The 26717-nt window shown below is 37.7% G+C and overlaps 1 protein-coding gene across 1 annotated transcript in view; it reads right to left on the reverse strand.

Moving 5' to 3' along the window:
• CSMD3 (CUB and Sushi multiple domains 3) overlaps positions 1 to 26717 on the reverse strand; it is a 650552-nt gene that overhangs the window by 320458 nt on the left and 303377 nt on the right. The window contains exons 9-10 of the mRNA XM_044421466.1: positions 13865 to 13952; positions 7240 to 7364 (exon numbers count right to left, since the gene is read on the reverse strand). Of these exons, the coding sequence (XP_044277401.1) occupies positions 7240 to 7364; positions 13865 to 13952 (213 nt within the window). The remainder of the gene's footprint in view (positions 1 to 7239; positions 7365 to 13864; positions 13953 to 26717) is intronic.

The raw sequence follows: 26717 nt of genomic DNA on the forward strand, positions 1-26717 counted from the left end.
TATGACAAAAAAAGCCCTGCACAAGAGTAAGAAAATATGCATAGCTACACCATGCATGATTCGCAGAGCATTTACTTTCAGCCTTGGGAGTGAGCTTTTAATGAAGTCCATAAATTCAAGCAATTTCATGTGAGAAAAGGAATTTGGAATGTGTGAGAAAGGGTTTCTCCTGCCCTCAGGCAGGAGCCAGTTTCTTCCAGTGGGAATAGGAGGAAGAGAGGCATTTAGAGTGGTGATATCAGGGTAGTAGGATGCAATATAGAAAACTTTGCTGGACTGAATAACCATGCCTTTTCTGTGCTATTTGTTTTTCTAATAACAGGAAATGACTGGGTTGGGACAGGGAGAGAAGCATCCAAGTAGAGTTGTGCATGATATCAGGGAAAAAAAACCTGTTTTGTTTATAAAAGACACATTGCAGCATTATTTTATAATCATTACCACAGCAAGGTCTACAAACTTCTTTTTGTATTCCATGTACATACATAGTCCTGCTGATACTAGATTCCTATTACGAAAGCAAAAGTTTAATCTCTGAATTCACTCCAATGGATGCTAACTGCATACTGCAAATCATTAATTAAAACAAAAGATATAATAAATTGGGATGTCCCTGAAAATTAATGAAATGGAATATCCAGATTACTTAAACCACTTTCTCTCTGTCTTGTCCTAATTACCGCATATTAATTAATGTCACCCACTGTAGAAAGCCCCTGTGCAGTTTGACTGGCTCTGTGCACAGTGGGAAGAGGAAGAAACTTATGGACAGCTTTTACCTAAGGAAACTTCAGTCAATTAATTCAATCTTGGTGCTTAATGATATGATGGTCATTTCCTCAAAATCAGTTTTGAGAGTTTACAAACCTTCTAACTTTAATTGAGGTTCTTAATTACTCACCCCCAAGTACAGTATATACTGTTTTATTGAGTAATAAAATAGATATTCTGTGATCTGTCCAATGTGCTCTCTCAAGCAGGGATTTAGTGGCAAATTTAGAAGACTGTGTGTGGGTGAGGGATCGCTTCATGATAGAGCCAAACCTCAAAGCCATGTGCCCCGAACCACACCTAAGGTTATGTAGCCTATGTTTATACAATTAAAGTGAGCTTTGTCAATTTGAATTTATGTTGAGTAATGGATGCAAGGTGAGAGTATCTTTTTTGAGGTGGAACAATAACAGCTTCTAGAAGTTATTCCTTATTGTCTGATGTATTACAAATGAATTATTTTTTCATTACATTCATACCTGCTCTCCAAAACAATAAATACAAGTGCTAATAAATATACTAAGTTCATGGAGGTTTGTATACAGGTCCTATGAACTTTAAGCATTGTGTGAGGGTCTATAGGATTTTGGGGAGTCCAGATCCAAGGTCAGAGTCTGGCCTTCTACCCCAGATCCATGGGTAGCATCTTTCAGGCAGTGGGAAGGGGAGATGGCCCTGTACAGAACTAGTAAAGCTGGCCACCTTTTCTTTGTAACAAACCTTAGGATGCAGACACATATTAAATCAATCAGCAGACTAAATTCTTCTTTCTTCTAGAAATAATTATTCACCTCTTTCAATCAACTTGAAAAATGTATTACTTTAGAACAGCATCATATTAGATGGATATTATTTAATCTGCATTTGTTGAATTGTCAGATGCTAGATTTTGGAAAACCATTCAACTATATTATAGTGCATTGGACAGCATAGATGAAATACTGGGGAAACGTAGCAATCCATAATTGTTTGCTTTATCTCTTTAAATGTAAAAGAAGAAAAATGTATGAAAGTGAATGGAAAATATTTATAAATTTATTCTATTATATATATAGTATAGTGTAATAATTATAATTATTCATAAAACCCTTTATAACAAAGTACATAATTGACATGCTATGTTCATATCCTGAATTGGGTGAATACACACACACACACACACACACACACACACACACAGACCCCACAGACATACGAATTGACCTGTCAGGAATGTCAGGAATTTTATAAAGGAGTCAAACTCCAATGGGTTTTGCTTGACTTGGCACCATAGTTTCTACTTCATTAAACCTGCTTTTATGCTAACTTCTTCTGCTAGAAGCTGAAGCAGAACATGGATGGGGGGTGGGAGACAAATTGTGCAAATTTGCACAACTTGCAGTTTGCAGGACTTCTCAAAAACATGAAATTAACTGTCAAAAAATTCAAGCTAGCCCAGTATGTGTGTGTATATGTATGAAACTTGAATGCAATGAGTCAGCTCTAATTTCATGGCAAGTGTATGTCACTATTTCAAGCAATTTTATGGAATCCATCTTCCCTCACAACTTTGGCTCTTCATTTAGAAATAACTTAGAAGTTCAGCAAGCTTGAATGAAATGAGGTTTGTAGCATCATGCATCTCTAAAACTATGCTTAAACCTATAAGGAAATTATTTGAGATGTTAATGAAATCCACACAAAGTATCCTAGCTCCCATAGTTCAAGTTAAATAGTGCCATTATTACTTAGTCATAGTTCTAATTTCAAGATAATAGTTAAGGAGATGTCACAAAAGATAGAGGTGGTAAGCTTGTCCTTGTTCTTTTGTAATTCGCTCATTCAAGTTGGCTTGCCATGGGATAACCAAAGAATAGTCAGTGGAAAGCTAAGTTTCCTTAAGAAACAGGACTATTTTCTTTAACAGCCTCAAAGCTTCTTGGGAAAAAACTCACTGAGTGGGAGCAGAACGTAAGGAAACCTGCTTTTCAGATCTAAGGCCGATGGCTTATACAAGTCTATTTGCTTTTGCTATACCCTTCTTGTTTATTTGCAAACACAGCAAATGCTATACACATGATTTGCAGTGTAATTCCATACATAGCTGTTGAGAAATAAACTCCACTGAACTGAATGGGTTATGCATATATTTATACATGAATGCGTTCTAAATATAGCTGATTATGATTGCACTGTGTTTCCAGTGCTTTCTCAACAGATTTTGGGATGCTGACAAACCTATATAACTGTATTATTACTACTACCACTGCCACTACAGCAAGTGCCACCACCGTATCCAAAATTCTGAAAAATCCCATATCCAAGTCATCTCAGTTAGCATAAATGTTCAAGGAGATCTTACCAGATTTCTTATGGGAATATATTTAAGGATTTCTTTTCTAGACCTTTTCTGTATGATTAGGAAAGGTATTTCCAAAATTTATCATTTACTATCAGATGCATGCATCACTTGAAAATTAATAGACAATATTTTAGTCCTCTGAATGGAAAATAGCAGAACGTCCAACAATTGAAAATTAGAAAAATGAGTTGGTTGAGTATGCAGAGATGCAAAAAAAAAACCTAATAATGTAAATGGAAGACAAAGTGAAGAATTTAATGATAAATGGAAAATCTATTATATGCAGTTCAATTAATATGGAAGAAAATGGAGACTGAAAAAATATTGTTGATTATCTATATTTCAGTGTTAATCTTATGCAATCATTTATAATTTATTCAAAGTGAATGGAAAACTTATTGGTTTAGAGAACTCTCTCTTTCTCTCTCTACACACACACAGAGAGACAAGCCTCAATAAAGTACTGATATTGGGGGGAATTTGCTAAGTTTTGAAATTACATGTTTTATTTGGTCTCTCTCTCTCTCTCTCTCTCTCTCTCTCTCTCTCTCTCTCTCTCTCTGGTATTTTATGTCTTTTAAGAAAACAACAACATATTCTAAAAATGTTTTCTGAATAGGAAATAATTCCTAAATATTTTGTTTATGAAAAGGAAATATTTTCTAAAATGTTTTAGTCCTGAGGCGAATAATTGTCAAACTGGATTGTAGATTATTTTATTATTGCCTACCATAAGATAGATAGATAGATAGATGAGATCTGGCTTTAGGCTTTTTCCATGCACCTGTTCAGCTGCCTCTTTAGCCCTATTCAGGAATTCTGTGGCTATATAGAGGTGAGGGGGTACTTTAGTCCTGATCCATTCCTTATGTATTTCAGTCTCTCCACAAGAATTAGAGTTCTGATTTTTCTTGGTTAACAATAGCATGAAGAGCCTGAGCAGAAACAGCAAGGTCTCTTCTTCAGAAAGTCACTTTCCATGAGCAAAAAGGGCAATGGAGAGGGGATATGAGGCAGGGCAGAGCTAAAGCATTTCCTCTCTTCACACAGGTATTCTACACAGTTATAGAATGTTCCAATAAGGACTACATCTTCTTTTGCTTGGTGCCTTCCAGGAATTATCTACAAGTTGATGCTCACATGGAATGTTAGAGCATCTTCTCGGATAGTACATTAAAAACAACAGTGTTTTGAAGTTACCATACCTACTAGGTCATACAATACTGGTGATTTTTCTTTAGCTGATGAGAAACACACATAGGAAGCTACTTAAGATGCAGTGTCATTAGAGGATATAATAAGGGGTGGTAGATCATTTGTTTCAAGACTGGAAAACTACCAGCATGGTGATGGCCTTTTTGTTTTCTTAATCCAACCAACCATTTCTTTTCATCAACAGTATCTTATGTGGCATATTGAGAGAGTGTTGGAGAAGAAGACTTTTCCCCTACACCCATTTAAGTAATGTTTGAAGTAGATGGACTTCCATATTTAAATTTCTCAGCCATCTGCCACTGCTACAGTTGTAACAGAATTGTTTAAGAGGTAGTTTAAAATATAATATTTGGAAGTTGCATAGTTAAAGCTGGTGAGTAGCTTCAACATACCCCAGCACCAGGCACATAATTATTGCATGATAAAATAGAACAGTGCTTATAGTCAAAGATTAAATTAAATTTTGTTTTCAAGGAGAAGCTGCCCAGGGGATAGACATAGTTAATATAAGAAAATTAATCCTGGTATAAGATGTTGGAAATGCTCCTCTAAACACTTTTTTCTAAAATGCTACTCATGGAAAATTCACATAGCAATCCTCTATATGTCTACTCAGAAAAAAGTCCGCTTTTTATGTAGTGAGTGGAGCCAATTATTACTCTTGGCCACTATCCCAGGTTCAGCTGGACTGGAGTTCTGAAGAGGAATGGGACCTTGAGATAGAGATGAGAATTTGGGGAGACCAGGCAGAAGCTTAAGCCTTTGAAGCACCTTCAAAGTCAATGCCCATAGTTTCTGAGGCTGGCTGTGGAATAAGAATGTTTTAGAAGGAAGGAAAGGGATAGAAGGAGAGGAGCAGCCCTTTCCTTGGCCATTCCCAGCCCCATGACTAGACCCTCTAACAGGGCTTGTGTCACTCTTGCTGGTTGGCCAGCCTTTCAACAGTGTAGGCCACCCTGAGGATAGAACCTCAGAGTACTGAAAATGTTCTGCGAAGAAGTGCCTAGTTGAGTTCAACTATCATTCCTGACATGTGAGGAGGTATAACTTCCAGCTTACTAGAGGGCTTTAAAAATTACTCTATCTTGTAGCTGATGCAATAAAGGTCTGCTTTGCAAAGAGACTTCCTGGTGATTTGAGCCTCAGGGCAATAAGGGGAGAGCCAGGCTCACAACACTTTACTTTTATGTAGGTGTGCATAAAATGTCAAAAGTAACATAGGAAACAGACTTGGAGATGCTTTTGATGATGCTTATTATTCCTATCTTTATATTATGTTTAGTGTTTGAGAACAAAGTATGGCTGAGCCCAAAAGCTAAAATGAAATGAAAGTGAAAAAGAAACTGGGAAGGAAAAAGCAATAATATTCTAGACAAACTGGTAATTTTTTTTGTTTGACTGAGTCCATGAACAAAACAACAGGTACAAAATGGTGGGGGGTGGGGAGTCAGCATTGTCTGGCTGACCAGAAAGTGGTGAGAAACTAATGAAGTATGAATTGAAACTGAGTAGGATTATGGAGTAAAAACAACAATAATTTAGATTAAGTATGCATAAGCCAGGGAAGAAACTTGGAAAGACCTCATGCCTGAATTGCTGAGAAGAATAAGAATGAGCCAGAAAGCTAGAGCATAGTGGAATGGTTACAGCTTTAAATGCACTGCCAAAGCTTGGCTCACAAAATGGAGATAAAACTAGGGAGGCATGATAAAAACTGGCTCAGGCAATGGGATGGGAGAAAATGCTAGCATTATCAGAGTCCAAAAGACAGAATGAATAAAAACAAAACCACATTTTACCAGGGAATGGGTTATCCTTATTAGTTATTTTACCAAAAGCAAAGGATGTACTAGCCATAAATAAGAAATAGTAGTCCTTATAAGAACTCCAGCAGAATATTCTAGCACAAGAATTATCCATAAGTAAATGAAGCTCCTTAGATAAAGTGTGTGTGTGTGTGTGTGTGTGTGTGTGCGCGCGCACGCGCCTTTCAACAAGTATGAAACAAAACAAACACCAAACTAAACCAAAGCAAAACAGGGCAGAGGCACTAGCTGTTGGTGGGAATCAGTCCCATTCTTTCCAAGGCCAGACAAATTTCTGAGCATATGAAGATCACTTGTAGGATCATCCTACTCCTTGAAGTTCTTTAGGTGGTAATGCCAGGGATGTAAATTTCTGCATACAAATTTCTGCTGTTATTATAGCACCTTCTTCCATCCTATACAATCAAACATTTTAGAAGTGTACCACTGTTTTGCAGGTGCCAAGTTAATTTTCTCGCCATCATTCCAATGTCAGATTTTCTCCTGGTACAAATGAGTTAGCATAGGTTTACAAAATGTTTTAAATCAAGCCTGCACAACTTGTTAGCTACCAAGCCAAGCTAAAGAAACCAATGAAGTATCAAGGCCTGCTGAAATATAGTGGTTTTGGTTTGCTTGCTTGCTTGCTTGCTTTTTCCAACCCTGATCTACAGAGCTTGGATGAATGCTAGGAATGTTGTCCTAGCTTTAAAAATGAAGTAGTTTGAATCTTGTTTTTAGTAGAACAGTGCTTATTCCAATCTATTTGTCCTCCTCATATTTGGAGGCCCAAAGATAAAGGGAAAAAGTGGAACAGAAGATCCAACAATGGGTATCATCAGACATTTTTCTAAAGTAGAACTTGATGTTTGGTGGTGTGAAGATAATTTCAAATTTTATTTGACCTTCCTGAAGTGTGAGTGATTTAAGTAAATGTAGTGAGCCACATGTATTAACAAAGTGGCATTAAGCAATTAGAATGAAACAAGAAAAATCAATAGATAGCATTTCAACAATACTTGCAAATCACATTTCTTATGAAAACATAAGAATAAAGGCAAACTGAAACCTAGCAAAGATTAGTACAAAACTTTCATATTGTATTACCTTTGCACACTGGTCTATGATCACTCCATGCAGCGAAAACTTCTGCTATTCTTTGACAAGTGATACTCTTTGCACCCTGTAGGACATAGTCTTCATCACAAGAAAACTGCACTGTTGAATCCAGGCTAAAATTGAACATATCAAAATAGGAGGAAAAAACAATGAATACAGAGGGTAATTTCCACTAATTTCCAAACGCTATAGCATCATTCTGAATTGATATGTTATCCCAAATATCTTTACATTATTTAATGTGCAGTTCATTGATGCTTGTGATGAAAATGTTGCTATTTGTAAATATATTGATGCATAATGTGATCCCTTTATTTCTATAGATCCCTTTATTTCTGTCCCATTGCTTCAGATAGCTACAAAAATCCTCTGAATATATCATTTTATTTATTGTATTTTATGTTGTCCCATAACCAAAGTTCTCTGGGAAGTGTGCATGCACATGTGCGTGCACACGCACGTCCTTGCTTTTAGGAACTGAGTAGAAATCATGCATGATTTGGACACCAGTTCCCATTTTGACATCTCCTGCTAGCCTGAGCAAGTGTTTGCACAACCAATTACTGATGTATAGATATATTCCCCTGGTAGCAAAGAGAAATATTAGGTGATAAATTTGGTGTGTGCATTGGACATTAGACGTGCCATTTTACCACATTCCATTTAGAGCACAATCCTAAAGGACAGATGCTCTGTCCCAAGCCTTGCCAGCAAGATTCAATCTTACAGGGAGGAGGATGGAGAATGGATGTATATTTTTAAAATTGTTAGCTAGACAAGGTTCTCAGCTGACAACATTTAATACTGGCAGTGGGTAGAGGATACCAATGGAAAAACTTCTGGATTCAGTGGATCCAGGCCTGTCCTTCACCACTGGGGCATACTTTTTTTTTTTTTTTTTTTTACTATCACCTATTTTGTGGATGTTGTTGTACTTTGTACTACTGCAATGCTTTCCATGACATCTGAAAGAAGGGATGGTAGGAATCCACACTTGCATGTATGTCCTTTAGCTCCTGGCTGTGTCTACAGCTGGGGCTGAAGGAATGAAATCCACACTATCATTTGTCTTTTCAGATGCCATCTGGGAAGTCACAGAATTGTTCTGTTAGTAAATCTAAAAAACATGCTGTATAATACCAACTAAAGACTGTTGGGATTTTGATGGCTGGAAGAGACTAATATTAACTTCGACATGAACCTCCATTGTGCATTTTGCTTATGTACAGTAACTAGCTAACATTTTGAGTATCAAGAGAATAATGTCATTTCTAGATACAGCACAATCCTATGTCCTACTGCTTTGAATGCCATGTGTTTAGAATTCCACTGTTCATGTGAGCAAAAAAGCTTAATGTTCCCCAGTAATATTTCTCTGAAGAATGCTGAATTATAACTATCATTAATGTTATCATTCTTTTTTTGGAAAGAGATTATGTTAGACCAAATGTAGCTGCATTTATTTTCCTTTTCATAAATGGAATAAGTTATCTGATAGCTTATGCATTTATTACATTATGTCCTAGCTCCCCTGTGCCTACCAGGAACTCAAACGGACTTATATGAACCTTCTTTTTTCCAGTTTATTCTCACAAACATCTTGTGAAGTAGGTTAGGTCAAAAGTCAGTGGCTGGTCTAAACTCACCCAGCGAGCTTCATGGCTAAGTGGGAACTCAAAAATAGATCTTCCAAATCCCTCTTCAACACTCTAACCACCACATTCTTGTATTGCATTATCCAGATTGAAGAGCTGTAAGAATTTATTTCTCTTGACCGAGCTGCAGTGCTTGCAAATAACTTGCCACATGAAGGAATATAAAGTGTTCTCGTAGTGACTCTCCATAGGATGAAAACAATTCATGAGGTGATCCCTTGGAAACCTTTTTATATGGAGGGCAGACTGAAATATTTTCAATGGCTTTTCAGGCAATAATATGTTTCAACTACTTTCTTTTTCCAATATCTGCCTCCTCACCCCTTTCTAAACTGGAATGTGCTGTTATGGCACTAAAAGTTTAGGATTACTGGAGACTTTATTTCTGCACCTTGGGTTTAATTGCATAAATTCCATAATAGTGGGATCACAGATGAGTCTACTTTGAAGTAAGGCCAAATCTGTTCAATGGGACTGCTAGGCAAGTGTGAGCGTGTTCAAAGTCGCAATCCTATATATGTTTAGAGCAAATGAGTCCTACCATTCCCTGCATTTGCCAGTTTTTTCTATTGTTATCATCATTAATTTCATTCATTCATCCATCCATTCATTCATATTGCAATTTATATCCTGCCTTTTTCCTACAAAGCGCTCAAGGCAGCTTACATCATCTCTCCTCCTCCATCTTCTCTCCACAACAACAACCCTGTGAGGTAGGTTGGGCTGAGAGTCTGTGACTGGCCCAAAGTCACCCAGTTGGCTCCATGGCTGAGCGGGGACTAGAACCCAGATCGTCTGAGTCCGAGTCCCACGCTCTTAACCACTACACCACACTGGCTCTCATTTCTATACTGCCCCTTAGCCAAAGCAACTGCTCATGCATAAAAGAAAACAATAACATACAATACAAATATTGTAAAAACTAAACAACACTACAATTAATTTAATAGATCTTTAAAGGCCTCAACATAAAGGTCTGTCTTTACCTGGTACTTGAAAAAGATGGCAAGTTTGGCACCAGGAAGGCCACAGTGGGGAAGCTGTTCCAAAGATGGGGGGCCACCACAGAAGACTCCCTCCTCCTTGTTGCCACCCTTTGAGCCTCCCTTGGTGTTGGCATTCAAAGGAAGGACACAGAGGTTGAGCATAGTGGCAAATAGGTCACAGCTGGGCAGGTGTTCTGGCAGGTATTGCAGTTTCAAGCTTTGAAAGGCTTTATAGGTTAAAACCAGCACCTTGAATTAGGCCTGGAAACATGTGGGCAGCCAAAGTAGGCAAGAACTGGTGTTATAAGTTTGGATCTATGGGTCCCAGATATTAATCTGGCTGCCACATTCTGCACCAGCTGTAGCTTCTGAACCATCCACAGGGGCAGTGCCACATAGAAGTACCTGCAGTACTTTAATGTAGTGATTACCAGAGTGTAGATTACCAAAAAATCCTTTTCTTTTTCCTATTTTGGTCTAACGATGCATAGGATTGTGATTTGAGCTCAGCTGATCTTTTCATGATCCTGTCTCAGACCAAAGCACACTTCACTTTAAAATCATTTTCTCTACTTCCTCTGCAGGGGTTCTGACCTGGATTGGGGCCCTAGTGTCAGAGCAAAGGGGTTTTAACATCCTTCCTGCCATGGTCTCAATCTGTATGGGGAGGCAGGCTTCACCAGGAATGGATACTAACAGGGATAAATTGTGGGCTACCTGGTGGAATAAGTTCAACCAATCAATCTGCTTTGCAGCCTTGCAATAACATTAGCTGATTGGGATTTGAACATATACATAAAGCCACAGTTGATCCACTCAGCGGTTCCGCGTTGTCCTATTGTTTCAAGGGCAGATAGAAAATTATTGCGCAGTTAACATACATTAAGTTTTTTCCTCCTTGTTTTGTGTATATCGTATTTGCATAATACTTCACTGCACAGACTCAGGGCAGAAAAGTTTAGCATAAAACAAATACCTAGATGCACATATTCATATATGCAAAATATAAAATACTGTAGGATACTTTTAGGCTTTCAATAAATAATTATGTTTATGTTAGTAATATAAGTGTTTGTATTTTTCAATTATTCAGTTCCTTCAGACACATCTTATATTTGCTATATTTGTTGTACTTATTTAAATTTGTTTCTTCTGAGTGTTTTCCAGACTTTCAAGGAGAGTTGAATGGTAATGCATACTTCATTTTTTGAAGAAAGCAAAATAATACCTATTATTTTGGTAAATCTTTATCTATTGGTAAAGATTTTATTCTTTAATTCTCAATATAGTTTTTAGGCTCATACACTAAGATAATTTTATTTTTAAAAATCCAGAAGTAACTGCTAAAGACGTTTTCTATGCAGCAAGTTCCTGAAAAACAGATGGATAGTAAGCCTCCAAACTGTGAGCAAAGGCCAGAATGAATATTTCATTTAATGTATGTCTAGAATCAATGTTTTCCTTTATTCTACAGTAACTGAAGAGCCTAATCAGAATTTTAAAAGTCATGCTAGTCCTCACATTAGGCACCAAAGCCAGCTCAAGATCCCTTCACCTATTTTAATGCATTGGCATTTCATCTTTTATTCTTACAATGTTGTGGTACCCCTAAATATAACAGGCACAATCAACAAATGGAAGTGAGCCCAAGTAGTGCATTTTTATTCCAGAAAAGAACAGAACCCTATGGAATTTTGATGTGCCATGATTTAGAAGATGTCCTATTGGAGATGGGAGGTAGGGGGAATTCATCAGCCTAGCATGCTATTTACGTATGCTAAGATAACAAAATTCAGCTACAGCAAATTTCACCTCTATTTCATCAAAATTCTCTTGAACAGCAGCACTGTTCAGTAATGTACTGTTTCAGTCTGTAGGCAATAGAAGCCTATCTAACACAGACTGTAATCCTAGCATAATCTAGGTCTGTTAATAAAATCTTACAATGGATAAGGTAAGATGCTGAGAGATAAGAGTTTCCATATTATGAATAATATTATATTGCATTTTTATCCCCCTTTTTTCTTCTAGCAAGGTTTCTTATGTAGTCCTCCTCCTCTTCATTTTATTCTCACAACCCACATTGAGGCAGGTTAGGTTGAGAGTCTATGACTGGCTCAAAGTCACCCTGTGATTTTCATGGCCGAATGGAGACTAGAACCTGGTTCACCCAGGTTCCTAGTTCACTACTACAGCCACCACAACACAATGGCATAGTTGCTAAGGGTTCATATTCTGTATTTAAGCCAAAGTTCTAGGATCCTTCATAAGAAAACAAGTAAAAGGAATTGAGAGCTGGGAGAGAACGAGGGACTCAGTCCTTTTCATTATGTCTTGCCTCAGCTAGATGAGTTCCTGTCAAAAGCAACCATGAAGGGGCCTTTTATCCTATTCATTGTAGCTACAAACTCGTGGGTCATACAGATTATTGTAATCAGCCTTGGAAAGATGCATTTTACACTAATCTTTCACCTTCCCTTGTAGAGGCTTTGTTTATCTTGACTTTCTGAGTTGCTTTCTTTCTAGAGACAGCCACAAACAGGGCTATTTTTTATTTTATCCTTTTAAACTATATGGATTTCTTTGTACATCTATAGTGGTCAATACATATCAAATATGTCAAGCTTGGAAGGACACCACCTATCATTTGATGGCCTGAAGAACCTTCTTCTCTTGCTATGTTTGAACAAACCTCCTACAATGGCCTATGGATGCTGATGTAGATAAATGGAGTATTTTATTAATGTTTATATTTGAAATGGAAATGTTAATTCATTTTCTACTTTTCCTCTTTCTTCTAAAAGGTAGTAATTTCTTTATATTGATATGTTTCGTGATACCACTTTTTCCCACTCCCCTTCACTTTTTGGTTGCCATGTCCCTCCAGTATACATGTAGCTGTTTTGTTTTGTTTTTCTTTTTCTTATTATTGTATTGAAATAAAGCATTCTTAAAAATGAAGTCTGTGCCTCCCAAAAACAGAATAAACATCTTCCTAATCATGCCTCATGGAGTGTGTTGTGGTTACATGCTATCAAGTCATCTCCAATTCATGGCAACCCTATGAATGAATGCTCTCCAAAATGCTCTGTCCTTCATAGCACTGCCCAGCTGTTCCATCTGGATCTATACATGCTTCTTCCCCTCCTGAAAGCCTATATGGTCCAGCTTCTGACTAGGACCTTGTTGTTTTGTGAGAGGACAATTGAAGCTTTTCTCTCACCCATTTTTTTTATTTCCAAGGAAATCTCTTTTTCAGTTTGCAAGAGAGCAGGAGTAAGAGGAAGAGGAAGACCTCTGTTGGTTTTGTGGATTAGAAGAATGTTTATTTTAACCTTCAATTCTAATAAAATTTGCATTTTAATGTTATTATCAATTACATTTCTATAACACCCATAGCCAAAGCTCTCTGGGTGGTTCACAACATTAAGTTACCCACCCATATTTCAAGCAGGGCCAACCCTGCTTAGCTTCCAAGATTAGGCAGGATAAGGCACTTCAGATGATATGGAAGCTAATTCTGGGCATGTAATGAATAGTGCTTTCTGCTGCTGTATTTATTCTGTGTACTTTTGAAGTTTTAGATCTTTTATCTTAAGGTCTTTAAACACCCACAGAACTTTGTTAAGGCATGATAGCCAAATAATATATAAATAAACACTTCCTAGTCACATGCTACCTTATTAAGCTGGTGATTGTGTTCCCATAGCAGATTTAAGTTGTCTATTTCTTAATGCTGCAATGACATGTAAAATAAGAAATATGCTGAAATGCATTACCAGCTAGTTAGGCATTTCAATGCAATTCAATACTAGTAAATGTGTAAATTGGGTTTTTATTAATTCTGGCAGGTTGTGGCTGGCAGTGTACAGCCATGCAATGCAAATATAGTGATGACTGGTTTTAGTACAAGTGTGTGTCAGAGTAAGGCAAGAATCTGTGTAATTTTCCTTCCACAACTGCAAATGTTACCTAAAATCTGAGCCTATCCGTTTTCCATTTTCAGGTTCTCCAGGATCTGGACACAAATTGGATGCCTGTTTAATACCTCCTTCATTTACTGCAAAAGAAAAACAGAACAATGTGAGTGTTTAATGATCCACAGAATTTTTTCTCCCTAACTAGAATTTACCTTAAAAAAATATCAAACATCAAATAGACTGTACACTTGTGAAGGTTTTGGGAGTTTTTTAAAATCTTATTTCCCAATTTATATTCTAACATTATAAAGTAGTACTGAACAGTTTGTGGACCACCAATATAAATACCTGTTTTAAGCAAACTCCAGATTCCTTCTTGTAAAAGATATTTAAAAAGGAATATTAGCAGTGAATCAGAGCCATGTTGTCCCTTTTAATAGTAAAGGCACAGGGCATTCATTACTTTAATATTTAAACAATTCCTTGTAAATCCAGAAACAAGTCACTAACATCATTTCCATCTATATTTGAAATACAGGTGTTGCTCAAACCTACCAGCCCCTAATAACTTTGGAACTGATCTTCTCCAAATCTGTGCCCCCAGATATTTTGAGTACAATTTCCATCAGCCTCAGGCAGCACAACTGATTATCAAACTGATAAGAGCTGTGCTTGCTTGCTAGTTGCAAAGTCGCATCTGACCCCATGGACAACACTCCTCCAGGCCTTCCTGTCCTCCACCATCCCCCTCCACTTAAGATCACACTGACTGCTTCAGTGACTCCATCCAGCCACCTCATCCTCTGCCGTCTCCTTCTTCTGCCGTCAATGATAGGAGCTGTAGTCTAAACCATATAGTGGGCATCACATTGGGAAGGCTGAAGATACTGATAATTAAGGATGACAAGGGGGCCAACATATTTAAAGAAGTGAGAATCAACTTCATACTCCTACATCCATGAACTCTAACTAAATTAGAAACAAATGCATCTTGCTTTTGGTTCACCAGTGGTGACCTACAAAGCCTTCATTTATGCAGAGTTGCAGGCCACAGTAGTTCAGAGTCAGGGAGTGGCAGTACAATCCTATAACCTCCCCATCTGCTCAGCTGCTGGGATGCAGTTTACCTACTGCCAACACTGTGCTGCAGACAGGAGCCTTCAGGGAACACAGGCTCAGTGAACTGTGACAATTTATAACCCATCAACATAATGACTGCAAATGGAGTACTCAATGTGACTATCAAATATTTTCTACAAGAAATATGAAGCAGAAGTATTTGGTTTCTATTACCAAGCTTTTACCTGGCAATAGAAGTATATATATGTAGATAAGAGATTACAGATGGAGTTTCCATTCAACAGGATAAATGTGCATGCTGACATTTCTATGCCTGCTCACCTAGCTATATTCCGAAACCTACCTTTTAAGCTGTATCTACCAGCTGCCACATTAGAAGAACTGCTGTGTTCCTTCTTGAAATGACCATGATGCTTCTCTGCAACTTAAGGTGCAGGTGGTAACCATTTGGGCTATTGATCTTTCAGAGGAAACAAGTATTCAGATCAGTGCTGGCTCCAGGTTTCTGAAGGTCCTTTGGCAAGGTGCCCTCTGTCAGTTTCCCTGCTCATTGCCATGGTCACCAGCTGCTCTTGTTCCTTGCTACCACTTGCTTGCTTGACAGGTAGGAAGCCAATGAGCTACTCCTTCTCCTTCTGACCACACAAGAGACAGACAGACAAGCAAATTCCAGTGGTGCAGAGGAGGAGCAACTCAACCAGGCTAGCAATTGAGCCCCTACTAGGATATGGGCCATCAACAGGTGACCAACCATGCCTACCCAGACACTGGCCCTGTCAAATTTCTTCACATGCTCTAGTATTAATGAACTCCTGATTTTTAAAGTCAAAAATTTAATACTATAATAAACTTTCTGCAAAATTTGAGCAAGTGCCTTGGGGATATGTTTATAACTTTGGTTCTTCAAATGGTCAATAGCTTCTACATCCAGATGATTATCTGTCAGAAAGCTGTTTTCTCTGGTGAAATGACTACAAATATTTTTCCCTATAAAAAGTATCCTACAATAAGGTTACAGATATTACAGAATGGGGATGCATTTTCTCAATCTAATCTATAGCCTGTACAAGGCAGCCTAGGCTGAAATATATGTACAGGGAAATAAATTTCCATGGTATGATCATTTGATTTTGTAGATTGGTCACATTCACAATGTTATTATTGCTGTATAACAGAACATGATTTATTGCACAGGAAGTAAGATCTCGTAAGCCCTGAGCCTATGTACTCCACACTCTGTTGTCCTCTTCGCAAAGTTTGCTCACTATGTGTGAACTAGGAAACTATGACTTAAGCTCTTGCACTTAAGGTTTAATCCTGGTTTGTGAGACAGGACTACATCCAGAGTTTAAAAGAACTGTGGTTTAAGAAATATAAGAAGTCTCACATTAAGGCAGCCTTTCCCAGTCCAATGCCTTCTACATATTTTGAACTACAGTTTCCACCATTTTTGGCACTGGTAACTAGCAATCTCAATTATCTGGAGGGCACAAATTTGTGGAAGGATATATAAGGGAAATGGGAAATAAAATAGCATATGGGCTCTGTGATCATTCATGGTTCATCATACCAAGATCATTACATTAGTACCTACTATGGTTTGTCACTGCCACCAAACCAAAACTCAGGACTGGGACACTAACAGAATCTTTACAATTCATCCTTGTCTCATGAAATATTTTGTTCAGTCCCCTTCATCTTGCAAGCTAACCCACCTCATTATCTTGTATGCCTAGATGCTAAGCACTGTTCCCAAGGATAGATACAGTAAGGCGGGGGTCTCAAACTCGCGGCCTGCGGGCCAATTGCTGGGACGGGCGGGGCATGGGAGAGGGACCCTGCAGCCTTCAATGCGCCGGCGGCACCTGGGCCAGCTATGGGATGAGCAGCCCACCACCCCCGCGGTGGTGGAATACTTGATGCGGCCCAGCCTCACCCAGACTCTACTTCCAGCGGCCCCCAGGTAAGTTGAGTTTGAGACCCCTGCAGTAAGGGCACTATATCTCCCAAGTCCTAAAATGAAACTATGGGCATTCTCTCCCGAAGAACATGCAAACTTGAGTGAAAAGGGAGCTCTTTTCTGTTCTGCTTCAAGCTTTTGAGGAAAACACATTTTCATCTGTCTCATATCACTGAGTTCTCATATCACTGGTTCATCACTGAGCTATACCATTTCAAAGTGCAGTATAGTCAGATGTTCAGATGATACTTCATGTGAAATATTCCTATCTCAGCATGCAAATTGTGCATGCTACCAAGATAATATTATTGAATTTTTCTGACCAGGGCGGCTTATTTTATATTGTATATTTGTAATTTATTTTAATGTATATATTTTAAAATGTGATGATGATTTAATTTATTTGTTGTAAGCCACCCCGAGGCTTCGGCGAATGGGGTGGCATAAAAATGTTTTAATAAATAAATAAATAAATAAATAAATAAATAAATAAATAAATGTGCATGGAGGATGCTGGAGCATATAAACATTTGATGGCCCACCTCTGGTTTGAAGGGGTACAAGTCAGCAACAGATATATCACAGAACTCTGTGTCTATTTGATGAGTACAGTATTCAAATGGAGCATATTCTCCTGATTTGGTCTGGCTTCTTCTTAGCAGTTAACCTTTCTGTTATCCATAGCTATGCTTTATTGGCTGTGAAAAGTACATCTCCAACAATTACAGTACATCTTTACTCAGAAGTAGATGCTCTATGAGAATTACTCTCAGGGGCATTTACATAGGATTACAGAGTCAGACATTAATTTTATAAATGCATTCTGATGAATAACCAGTCCCTAATGTGGTCATTTTGCACATATGCTGATTATTTTCTCAGTCACTCATTCTGTCTTTGACTAAGGATGTTTCCACTCCCTAATCTTACTGGACACACCTCCCATTAAGTTCTTATGTCTCCATGATTGAAATCTATCTGCAGTTGAAGTGGAGGTGAAATTGGAATTAGATTCCTTCAGGTTACACCAGTAATAGAGGTTATTTTCCTGCCACAAAACTGAATCACAGTATTTCAACATATTTCATTTTAAAAAATGAAACACAGTTGATAAATATTCAATAATTCTCTGTCTCCTAAGGTGAAGAACATGTGAGGTGCATGCAAAACTGTGTTCATTGAGACATTTGTGGATATATCCAGATCAAAAGCATGATGAAAACAATTACAATGATAGAAACAGCAATACATGAAATATATTGCTTTTATACTAATACAGCAAATGAATGTTTATTATGTAAGTTTGGTGAGATCAGCACTTTTAAAGTCCTAGTATTTCAATGAAAGTGGGTTAGAATGCCAATCCAGTGGGTTTCACCCACAATCATTATATGCTTCTTAACTCAGAAACTTACAAATGCTCTACACAGAACCAAGTAGAGGTGATCTCTGCCCTCCTGCTCAACCACTTGGCAGGAGAGCTGATTTTTGTGTCACAGAATATCCCCTTTACCCCTTTTCCAAGACTGATTTTCCTCACGGGAGCAGCCAGTTTGGTCCTTCCCATGCTGACTATGAGTGGCAGGGAAGGACTGGAGAATGGATCAGACCTCAGATGCTGTCTAGGAGTTTTAGGATTCCTCCATCAAGCACATACCTACTTTCTCATTGAAATCAGTGGGACTTAAATGTACTTCTTGTATTCTGGCTATACTGTATATATTCAACATCTATATATCACTGCACATCTAAACATATTTTAAAGCAGTGAACAATTAAAAGATATACAAATAAAAGACTAAAACTGCATGTTAAGAGTAGGGAAGCAATAAAACTATGACTAGTTTGTGAAAGAAGACTTCCTAATATAGAATAGAATAGAATTCCTAAAATATTTTTAAAACAATTTTTTTGTGTTCTAGCTACAAAAGTGACAGATCAGTGACACATACCACACTTGGAACATCATAAAAATATTTCATGAATGTGCACCTAGCTCTTAAAGCAACCTAATTTTGGTTTCAGTTCACCACAGTATTTATGTATATCACCATCCAGTTGCAAGAATCACCTGTGAAGTGGAATGAGGATAAAATCTGCAGAAATTAACGTCTGCCAAGATGGATCTATGGAGGCATACAACAGGCATACCAGAAGTGGCCAATGCTTCACTAAGGGAATGAGTAGTTCCTGTGGTCCTGAATGCAGAGTAAAGTCATTACTGAAGAAGCTAGATCTTGGTCCTGGCTATGGAGTATTATCTCTCAATTTCAGATCTCCCATTGATAAACAAAGTGAGTAGTGAGGAGTTTTATGCCAGCTCTAGGAAGTTTTGGATGACATAGATTATTTAAATCCATTTAATCACTGGCCCACTAAGGCCCCATCAGCAATGGTATTCAAGGAAAGATTGGACAATCACATGTTAGGGTTTAAAATGAACAGAACCGGCTGCAACTGGGGATCAGACCAAATGGCATGGTTGGCCTCTTCTCACTTGCTTTGTTTTTATGTTTCTGTGTTTCATTTGACTCTGGCTTCTGTCTGGGGTTCAAGACATGGTCAGCTTGGTGGATGACAAGACAATAGATGGGAGGTGGTAACACTATTTGCTCTCCCGAATTTCTAATGTTTTTTGATACCATCAACCCAACATATCTTTCCTGACTGACTTTCTGGGATGGGATTTAGGGCCATGGTGTTACAATGGATCAGTTGTTCTAAGAGAATGGACCCAAGGTAATGCTGGTCCACACCACTGAGAATAATATATGAGATGTTTCACAGTTCTGTCTTGTTCTCCATGCTTTTCAGCATCAACATGAAATCATTGGACATCATCTGAAGGTCTAGGCTGACAGGCCATCAACATGTGGATGAGTAGCAATTCTACTTCTTTTTCTACCACTGAATGCCAGGAGTCATTTTTTAATTATAAAAAGCATCTTTGTACTACTCCTCAGCCACAAGGATTCTCTGGGAGTCTTACTTATAACCAGTTAAAAAAAGACAGGGCCTGCCCATAGGCCTACAATAAATAAAATTAAATTAAAAGACAAGATGTACGATGAGGTGAAATAGTCTAAGGAGTAAAGGGCAGTAAATTACTTATTTCAGCATAGCTGGTGTAATGTCCCTGCTTGCCACAGTCCTATCCCTCAGGATAGCCTGCTGGAATGGCTTCTGGTTGTAACATTTAAGGGGGGAGCAGTCACTATGAAATAGTTCTTCAGAAGGACTGAAAGAATGTAGTTGAAGCTCTGAACAGGTGTCTGACTGCTCTAGGGCTATACTAGGATAGATAAGGGCTAACAAGCTGAAATGTAATCTAGAAAAGTCAGAAGTACCACTTTTCTCCAGCTTGGGCTGGTTCAGCAGCTGCATCCCTATCTAGACAAAGCTAACCTACTCAAAGCAACAGCTGTCTTGGTTACATAGAAACAGAGCAAGTCAGAAGCGGCCTCCCGGGCCATCTTGTCTGACCCCTGGCTCCAGCTGACTCTGCTCATGACATGCCCATGGTTAGCTTGCTGTAATTTCACTATGTATAACTGCCCTTGAGGACTACTTAGAAATCGTGGGAACTCAGCATTTGGATAATATCATTCATATTCTCTTCTGTTTACACTGACTAATTGTTAATTTTCAGGCTCAGACAAATGTGCCAGTCCTAAATGGCTTGGGACTATTTTATTTGAAAGGCAGAATATGGCTGTATGAACCTGTATTCAATATCAGTATCAAATGCCCTCTTCTCTGATTCACCAGCAAGTCCACTAGGCTACCTAGTATTCGAGATGGGGCTTTTTTTAGTGGTGGTCCCAAATATTTGGAACTTCCTTTTTTGGAAAGATTTGTATGGCCTCATCTTTACAGAAAGTATAAAAACCCCACATTGAACACATGTATCCTAGCATGCATTTGGTGTTGAAAAAATCACTAGCTGCTGTTGCTTGTTTTCTGTTCTGTTTTCTGTTATCTCTTGTTCTGTTAACAAGTTAGCTCCAGCTTATGGTGACCCTATGAATGAAAGCCCCACAATGCCCTGTCCATGACAGCCCTGCTCAGCTCTTGTAAATTCAAGACTGTGGGGTTTTTATGCAGTCAATCATCTCATATTTGTCCTTTCTCCTCTTCTCTTCCTTAAACTTCCACTAACAAGATTGTTTTCGCCAGGGAATTTTGTCTTTCCATGATATGTACGAAGTATATAAAGTCTCAGCTTCATCATCTTTTGCATCTAAGGAATGTTCTCGGTCAATTTGCTCTAGGATCTACTCGTTCATCTTTCAGCCCAGTTGTTATTGATAAGTATTTTTAATTTGTATTTTCATGTGTGCTTTTAATCTGATAATGTAAGCTTCCATGTGAGGGCAGTGTACCCTGAATGGCTAAATATCCTTAAAATATAAAACAGATATAGAATTTCATTATCTTAAATAATATAGGCTGTTTCTCCAATTTTTTTATGACATGAAATACTCTAGGTATGAAACTCTGTGTGTGAAATCAGGCCTTCACATTGCTTTTACTTTATTTATCAGGAACTATTGGCATAAATTATCATTTATGAAATATCATTTGGATACACAGGAGCTTGGTGGCTCCTTGTGAGGAGAAAACAACAGTATAGAAATATTGTAAAATAAATGTCCACTGTGGAGTTTTCAGCTTTTTAAAATTTCCTTTTAAAACAATAAATACATTTGGAATAGATACAGTTTGTATCTATCAATGAAAATATGCACTTTCTAGAGAAGAACTGAAATAATTAATTTCAAACTGAGCAAGCACGCATTTAACAAATGCTCATATTCCATTCCATTTCCTCCTGCTTTTCTGCTTCCACCACCAAACAATAATCAGACCTTATTCCATTGCCAGTGAGCACACTCAGTCCACACTGAGCTGTTTTGGAATTCTCTCTCTCCACCTCAGTATTTTGTTTCCTGAAATTCTTTTTTGCATGTCTTCGAAGTTTGGGGGTTCCCCTTGAGCTGACTCTTGCTGTCATCTTGTATGCACACGACGCTAATTGCCTGATGGTGGTTACAAAAGGTTTGGGCCTGACAAGCTAAGTTCACTATTAGGATATATGATTTGCATATAGTTCTGTTTTTTAATCTGGTTTTCAGGGATATTTTAAAACGTGACTCTTTATCTCTTGACCCTATCTAGTACACATTTATCCCATATTTCCTTCAATGTGCACATGGATCTCTCATATTTTATCTTCACAACAACCCTTGTTAGGCTAAGAGATAGGGATTCTCTGTGTGAGGCTTTAAACCTGTCATGTCACCCAGGCATCAACATATGGAGTATTTATGGGGTTAAGATAGGATCATTACACATGCTTTTCTCTTTCTGCCAGGACTTTTCCTTCTCTGCCTTTTTGTCTATTCTGTTAAATAACACAAGGTGGCTCTGTGATACACTAGAATTGTGAAAATATTCAAACTTTTCATTCTGGTTCATTCTGCCATTTCTTGACAACACTGCATTTTCCTCAACAACAACAGCAATAGCAAAATAAATACATAAATAAAAATTTTTAAAAGGCCTTAGAGGATGAGAATATGGTGCAAAGTACCCACAAACTACTATGAGTCAGGAATCATGAGTGCACAATATTGAAAAATCCTTAATGACTGGCCCAGTTAACTGGATAGAAACTTCAACCTTGGCTTTTCCCTGTCCCAGTTCAGAACTGTAACTGAGTCTTTAAGTCTTATCAGTGATGTTAACATAAAAATATAGCATTGATATGCCACAGCTTTGTTTGTTCAGTTTTTCCTTCATCTCCTCCATCCAACATATTCATAATGAAAAATATCTGAATAAATATTGCCTTAGGAAAAAGAAATCATTAATAGTTGTTCAAGCAGAGATTAAATTAGGTGGATTACTTGGGAACTTCTCCACAAGCTTACTGCAGCTCAGTATTTTGCAGGGTAAACATCAGAAACTGATTTTTACCTGGGACATAGTTGAAACATCTAGCATCTTCTACTTCCATGAACCCATGTGACAAAAAGAACCAATTGTACTTTCCATTTATAAAACACACATCATTTCTCAGAACTCAGATAACTGTGTTAGGAAAACCTAAGAACAGTCCTCAGTTATTTTGATGTCAGCCATTTAGCTCTGCCCCTTCTGTACCAGTCCTTATGCATACTTTCTGTATACTGGTATGCAAAGGGCTTTTTCTGTACCAGCTTATCGTTTTAGGAAATTTGTACAATGTTCTTCAGACAACAGCCTGACAGAACAGCTAAATTATATTATGTACACAATAATAATGAAACATGCAAATCAGCATAAAAAGGTGAAGTCACTGAATCATCATCAGCATCATCAGCATCTACACATGCTAGGTTAAAATAGACAGGGCAAATAAAAAGTTGCCTGGCTCCAGAAAGACTTCAAAATTCAGCCCTAGGCAAATTGTTCTAGAGTTGGAATGCTGTTAACTGAAAAAGAATTGCATAGGTCACTGTTCACTGCCCAACTTTGAAAACTTGCAGTTCTCTATTGGAGAAAGCAGTCAAAAAGTTATTTAGGACTGAAGAACATCCTGTATGATTTTGGTTTTCTTTGAATCAAAATCTGTTGAGCCACATCACAACTGCTTTTGACACTTCTCATTTCCCCGATGTTTATAGAGGTACTATTTAGGAAAGCAAGTTCATGCTCAATATAGCAAGACCATGGTTATGTAGGTCTTGCTATATTTGAAGGGCCTGCTCTAGAGTAATAGTATAATAATTCCAGAATTCCAGTTGTTCCACAATGTGTGGATGGTAACATATATTTTAGCTACTCAGGGCACTAGACTAATCTGTATTTCAATGAAACCAAGTGGTTTCATGTTACTGTTTGCTTCTTTAGGAGGATCAATGAACATTCTTGCTTACTGACTAATGTCATTATTAAAAAGAATCCATTAAAAATTTCCTGAAACATCCCGTCAGGTACTAACCACGATAACTGGTAGAAACCACAGCTCAAGTACATGGCTTGCTTTAATTTTACACAATTGGGCTGTTGGTGTCTGTCTTGATTTCTCGAACTAAAGAAATGTCTATCAAACTTATTGGTACTTCTAGGATTTTTGTACATGTTTATATAAGTAGCTCCCATGGCTATACATTTCTAGTTTGATATAATCTAACTTCTGACAATGAACAGATTATTTGTCATCAAGTAATTAAGTAATGATTAAGTCTGCTCCTGTCCATCCAGCACATGAGAAAAGGAGACTTAACTTGTGATAGCAATTTCCTGATGCCCGAGAAATAGTATAATTATAGGATGTTCACACAAGTGTTTACATGTATTTATGTGCTAACTATTCATTACTGAATAGGTATTTATTTTCTGGGAACATATACTCACATTATTTTAATGCATGTTAAAAACGAGGTCTTTAGTAGCATACATACATTTACTTGGATTGGACAAGCCTTATGGGCCCTATAATTTACAAAAAGGTTTAGTAAGGAACAAGTCTATATAAGTAAAGCATGGAAAGCCAGGGGAATATTTCCACATATTTCTAGGCTTTACAAGAGTGCAAGAAAGAGGAGATGTGATAAACCCTTAATCAATGAAATACAGTACAACATGTATAACAATGAAAACATCTATTTGACTGGCCCTTGATTTTTTTCTTCCATGTTTATGTTCATTGACTATTTTAGACAGCAACAGTTGTGCTGCAATATGTACTGAGATACTCAGTTGCCTTCTATATAGTCCTTGATGACATTATGAAATCCAAAAGCTTTCAGAATCACTTGTATGTTACTGCTACTCTGTTGTCTATCTCTGCTGCAGAATTTTCCTCTTCTGCCCAGCACTACATCTTCCTGATTCATCTTGTTTCTTATTTTATGATGATCATGATAATTCCATTACATTTATACCCTGCCTTATTTCCTCTTGCAAGGAACCCAAGTCTGCTTACGAGGTTTTCGTTGAATTTATCTCCATTAATCTGTAAAGATTCGTTCTGGAGCAATGGTACTTTATAAATCAAAATACTATATCCTAACAATGTTAATTTAAAATTGGCACAACCCAAGTTCTGAACATTGTCCATCAGTTTGTAGACAATGAGAATTGCATCAGGTGGAAGCTTGAATGAATGGGTTGTGGATATGGTCTTTGCTCCTCTAACTTGGAGGTTAGAGCTTCTCTAAAAACATGCAAACTTATTTTTTAAAAAAACATAAAATGTTCAGATACCTATCAACCCTATCAGTTTTAAGAATATTAAATGGAGTAGAATATATATCACAGTGAAATGAAACTGTCCAACATCGTCTGAGGGACTACAGAAGTATTTGCAGAAAGTACACCAATTGCCTCTTTGACATTGGAAATCAGCCTTGGTGAGAAGGAAAAGGGGCATGAGAGAGGGGAAAGGTGGGACACAATGAGGCTCTTACATTGTTACCAAACGGTGCCCAGTATCCTTCTCTCAGCATCCATGGCACAAAATGGGCATGGGGCATGGTAGTAATGAAGATTACCACAGCTACAGCTTGCTTTATGCACTGGATGTACATAAGCCTCTGAGACTGGCAGCTGACATGCATGAAGCACGGAGAGCATTGGATTGCGCCCATACTGATAAAAATAAGTTGCATTCTAATTTATACCTGTTACTAATTTTCTAGTAAAATTAGAGCGAGCTGCTTATATTAAAATGCAACTTGTCTGGCCTGTCTCATTCTTACAGTCAGAAGAGTATCCAGCAGACTTTTGACACTTTGCTATTTTCTAGTATAAAGACAGTGCAGTTCCAGTAGCATCAACTTAGACGTTAGTGGCAATGGCATCAAATGGAAATCTTAGTTGCATTACAGTGATCCTAATGGCAGTATTACAATAAGCACTATGCAAATTGTTCAAACATGTACATGTTCAAACAGGTAATAAACATGCGTTGTTTTCCCATGGAAAGGACCAGTTGTACATAATCAGTGATTTGCTGATTGAAAATTTTGAGGGACTTCTTTGATTACGCAGAGCCCTGGAAAATTAATCATGTGCCTGATTCATGTGTTCCAGTGGATGATGACAACAGGCATGCTGGGTTCCTAGGGAAGCAATTTTCCCTCTTTCCTTAGCCTCCCCTCTGCACTTCCTTGCAAGTCTGTTCCCAATTTATTTGAGTTGCACACTTCTTTTCAATGTATTTGTAGATCAGATTACATTACATTGCATTACATATGTCTCTCATATATTTATAAAATACTTTAATATTACATACAGAGCCCGCCAAAAAAATGTATACATGTGCAGCAATCTCAATGGACACTTTGAGCACTTTGGCTAATGGTCACCACTTTGAGCACCTCTTTTATTTGTAGAGGCCAAGGGTAACTTGTATTAATCTCATGATGTCTCAATAAATTTAGTATTTAAATATTTATACAAGTTTTTGAAGTGTGCATGCTTTTTTTTTTTGCAAACTCTGTATATATTGCGGTATTTTATTTATTGTGTAGCATTACTACCCTGCAACATTGTGAAGAACAACATAGAAAAGCTTTAAATACATAACTAAATAAAATAATAATAATACAATTTGGCCACCTAATGAGAAGGAAGGACTCATTGGAATAGACCCTGATGTTGGGAATGACTGAAGCTAAAAGGAGAAGGGGACAGCAGAGGATGAGGTTGCTAGAGGGGGTCCCTGATGCAGGGGACAGGAGAGCTTCACATACTGTGGTCCATGGGGTTGTGTGAAGTTAGGCATGACGTTGTGACTGAACAATAAGAAGAATATAATAATATTTCAAACTACTTTGACATAGCAGAAGTGTTCATAGCTGTATTGTATAATGTT

Source organism: Varanus komodoensis, unplaced genomic scaffold (assembly GCF_004798865.1).
Source record: "Varanus komodoensis strain SLA01 unplaced genomic scaffold, ASM479886v1 scaffold12, whole genome shotgun sequence".
In the NCBI taxonomy this organism is placed as follows: Eukaryota; Metazoa; Chordata; class Lepidosauria; order Squamata; family Varanidae; genus Varanus; species Varanus komodoensis.